Genomic DNA, 4,101 nt, shown 5'->3' with positions numbered 1-4,101 from the left:
ACAGAACCTTTCTAGGAAGAATAGTGTACCTTTAGCATCCTTTGATGGGACTGTGGAAATACAGAGATCCCTTGTAGTCTTGATTCCTTTGCTGTAATTTCATGGTCTCTGGCAAGTTGTGAACCACAGGCTTAAAGGAATTTAAAAATCACTCATAATCTCACCACTGCTAACATTGTGATTTTTTTTTTAACTACTCTTCTATATGAAAGCAAATTTAAACTAATTGGTTGAATGTGTTTTGATATTGTGAGATCAATGGAGGCAAACTCCATCTGATGTTGCCAGTTGAGGAGTAGAGCCACACTCCTTCCTCTTTCCCTGAAAACACATCCCTGAATATAAATAGACACAATTATAAGGATCTCTAATGATTTGGTGGCCCCAGGAACTAGCTCTAAAGCAACGGCTTTGGGCATCTAGGTTCCCATTCTAATATCTTTGGAAATGGGGGCTGTGTTTGAAAGAAGCAGCATGAATCGAATTTGTATCCAGCCAGTGACCTGTTACTGAGAGTGCTTGTAAGGCCACAAAGTAGGGAAAAGTAGAACCTTATTCATGACGTCATTATCATTCAGGCATAGAGGACAATTCATCATTATTTCAACAGATATTTATTGAGCACCATTCTAAGGCCAGACACTTAGATAAAGGTGTTAGGTCCTGAGGACTCAAACTTAGAAATGTAAGTAAAGATATTGCCCCAGTCCCCAGAGAGCTGCTAGAGAAGTGGAAAACAGACCCCTAAATCCATGGTTATAAACAAAAATTGTAGGAAAGCTAAATTCATTGAGAGAGGGTCCTGTGAAACCATTGGTATGGGGCATAACTCAGGGAGTGTACTTGGAAAAGCCAATGCTTAAGCCTAAGAGAACTGGAGTCAGGCATACTAGTACATGCTTGCAGTCCCAACCACCCGGGAGGCTGAGGCGGGAGGATCACCTGAGCCCAGGAGTTCGAGGCTGCAGTGGGCTGTGATTGCGCCACTGCACTCCAGCCTAGGAGACAGAACAAGACCCTGTCTCAAAGAAAAAAAAAAGAATTGGAATAAACAGGGTGATGTTCAAAATAGTTAAATGTGGTGGCTCACTCCTGTAATCCCAGCACTTTGAGAGGCCAAGGCCGGGGCAACGTGGTCAGACCCTGTGTTTATTTTTAAAAATGTAAAGACAAACAAAACAGTTAGAAACAGTTAACAATTTATATGTATAGATCGTCAGCAATTACCATGGATGTCTTCTGTAAACAACTAGTAAGTGCATCAATAAACAACTGGTCAATGTGAAACAGCTGAAAACTCTTTAATAAAGCAGCAAAATTGAGGAGGGAGAGAGGGAAGAATATTCTAGTTAGAACAACATAGTTAAAGATTGCTTATGTCCCTGTTTTGCAAATTTCTCTAAGTGCATGAATGGCTGAGTTTATATGAGATGACTTTGTCTCTCAGACATGCATGTTGCCACAAAGCAAAGGATGCTGCCGGTACGCAAATATGAACTACCTGTCACGAATAAGACAGAGTCGTGTTTCTGCCTTTTGAGCCATAGCATTTGGGAATAAGAAATTGGCATCACCTAAGCTTAAATTAAGATTAAATTACTGGGAGCCCACATAGGTAATATAATTTTTAGCCATGTTGTTTCTGAGAGAGAAGACTTCCACACTGGACGAAGCTTTGAAAAGCTAAATTTTACATTTGAAACAGATTTTCTTTCCCCATTTTGCTTCCCCTTGGTTTCTCTCTTCTCTCCTGGATTTCAGTCCTCATTCACACAGTCATGATCCTGAGTTTCTGACAAGCACCACGCATGGTGCTGGGAAGGCTGAGATGACTAAGACAAAGAGGTCCTAGTCTGGTAGAGGAAATGGATGGCTAAGTAATTCCAGTATGACAGAGTCAGTGCCAAAATGGAAATTTGGACCGAATGCAGGGAAAGGACAGGAAAGGATGTGGGACCCATCCTCCCAAGGGAGGCAGGAGAGCCTCACATTGGAAGTGAGTTTGGAGAAGGAGTTCCTGCCTAGGGCATTCAAGCAGAAAAAGAGCAGCAGTCTGGGCACGGCAGCTCACACCTGGAATCCCAGCACTTTGGGAGGCTAAGGAAGGTAGATCACCTGAGGTCAGGAGTGCAAGACCAGCCTGGCCAACATGGTGAAACCTCATGCTAAAAATACAAAAATTAGCTGGGCGTGGTGGTATGCCCCTATAATCCAAGCTACTCAGGAGGCTGAGGCAGGAGAATCGCTTGAACCCTGGATGCAGAGGTTGCAGTGAGCCAAGATTGAGCCACTGCACTCCAGCCTGGCAACGAGCGAGACTGCATCTCGAAAAACAAAAAAAAGATAAACGAAAAGAAGCAGCAGTTTTCTGAGCTGCGGGCTGCTGTTACCTGTTATGAACAAGAGTTCACATGAAGCCTAGCAGTCTCCCACCGCACTAGGAGACATGCGACCTCTGTCTCCATGCGCATGCGTCAACAACTTCAGCTGTCAGCAGTAAGTTTAAAAGTTAAAAAATGGCCGGGTGTGGTGGCTCATGCCTGTAATCCCAGCACTTTGGGAGGCCGAGGTGGGCAGATCTCTTGAGGTCAGGAGTTCAAGACCAGCCTGGCCTACATGGTGAAACCCCATCTCTACTAAAAATATAAAAATTAACCAGGTATCTGTAGTCCCAGCTCCGTCTTAAAAAAAAAAAAAAAAGTTAAAAACTAAACATATAGAAGAGTTACTTGACAATTTCATCATCATGACTTTAATTAGAAATCAGTGAGTTTTATGAAAGAGAAACCTCTAAAACATCAAGAATATTGGTGATTAATTGGCTTGACATGAGAAGTTTTAAAGTAACTTTCTAGATTGCTTTCTGCAAGTTTGATTTGATAAACCAAACTTCATAGTTTCGCAGTATGAAAGTCTCTCTCAAATCTGTATTATTCCAATAAATGAAATTCCCTCAATATCTATTCTCGAATTAAACAGCATGCATTGTGTTTTCAGAACACCTCCACCTAAGATTATTACTTTGGAGAAAGGCTCTGAAGGATTGGGGTTTAGTATTGTAGGGGGTTATGGAAGTCCCCATGGAGACCTGCCAATTTATGTCAAGACTATATTTGCAAAGGTATATTTTCTTTTTTAATGTACTTTTTTTAAAAAAAAATTAAACCTAGGTGAGATTTTTTTTTGAGTGCTTTGCTTTGCTTTACTATGGATTAAACCTGGATGTGTGCATGTATGCCTATTTCCTTTGAATCTTATAGAAAATTCTCACAGCAGAATAGTGAAAGAAGAGTCCTTTTACAATGGCGGAGTCCCAAGAAGTGTAGTTTTCTTTGGACTCTATTATAGAAGCAGATGCTCACAGATTTTTAGAGTATCTTCTTTCAGCAACATAGTATAAGGACCAGTGCCACTCTTTACAAGGTGTCCTTGGAAGTATTGTTCTGAGCTAGAAAAAAGATTGGCTTTCTTCTTGAAAATAACAGGCACCAAGGGCTGAGTCACCTTTTGACAGGGCACCAGAACATACAGCTAGGAGTAAAATGGCTGTGCATTGCTGGTGAATACTTAAAAGAACCCACCTGCATCCCCACAGTGGGACAAGAGTAGTGGGAATAAAGAATGGACTGTAGGTCACACAGAATGCCGTCTTCAAAGCTCCCATTGAAAGAGCTCCTTTGGCCAGGTACAGTGGCTCACCCCTGTAATCCCAGCACTTCAGGAGGCCGAGGCAGTTGGATTACTGGAGGTCAGGAACTCCAGACCAGCCTGACCAACATGGAGAAACCCCATCTCTACTAAAAATACAAAACTAGCCAGGCGTGGTGACACATGCCTCTAATCCCAGCTACTTGGGAGGCTGAGGCAGGAGAATCACTTGAACCTGGGAGGTGGAGGTTGTGGTGAGCCAAGTGAGCTGAGATCGAGGCATTGCACTCCAGCCTGGGCAACAAGAGTGAAACTCCTTCTCAAAAAAGAAAAAAAGAGCCGGGCGCGGTGGCTCAAGCCTGTAATCCCAGCACTTTGGGAGGCCGAGGCGGGTGGATCACGAGGTCAAGAGATCGAGACCATCCTGGTCAACACGGTGACACCCCGTCTCTA

The 4,101-nt window shown here is 43.0% G+C and overlaps 1 protein-coding gene across 1 annotated transcript in view; it reads left to right on the top strand.

Moving 5' to 3' along the window:
* PATJ (PATJ crumbs cell polarity complex component) overlaps nucleotides 1-4,101 on the top strand; it is a 413,527-nt gene that overhangs the window by 405,466 nt on the left and 3,960 nt on the right. The window contains exon 43 of the mRNA XM_037743097.1: nucleotides 2,998-3,121. Coding sequence (XP_037599025.1) covers nucleotides 2,998-3,121 — 124 coding nt within the window. The remainder of the gene's footprint in view (nucleotides 1-2,997; nucleotides 3,122-4,101) is intronic.

This window comes from Cebus imitator, unplaced genomic scaffold (genome assembly GCF_001604975.1).
Source record: "Cebus imitator isolate Cc_AM_T3 unplaced genomic scaffold, Cebus_imitator-1.0 Scaffold135, whole genome shotgun sequence".
Classification (NCBI taxonomy): domain Eukaryota; kingdom Metazoa; phylum Chordata; class Mammalia; order Primates; family Cebidae; genus Cebus; species Cebus imitator.
Note: the sequence above shows the minus strand (reverse complement) of the source record. Positions and strands in the feature narration are given on the sequence as shown.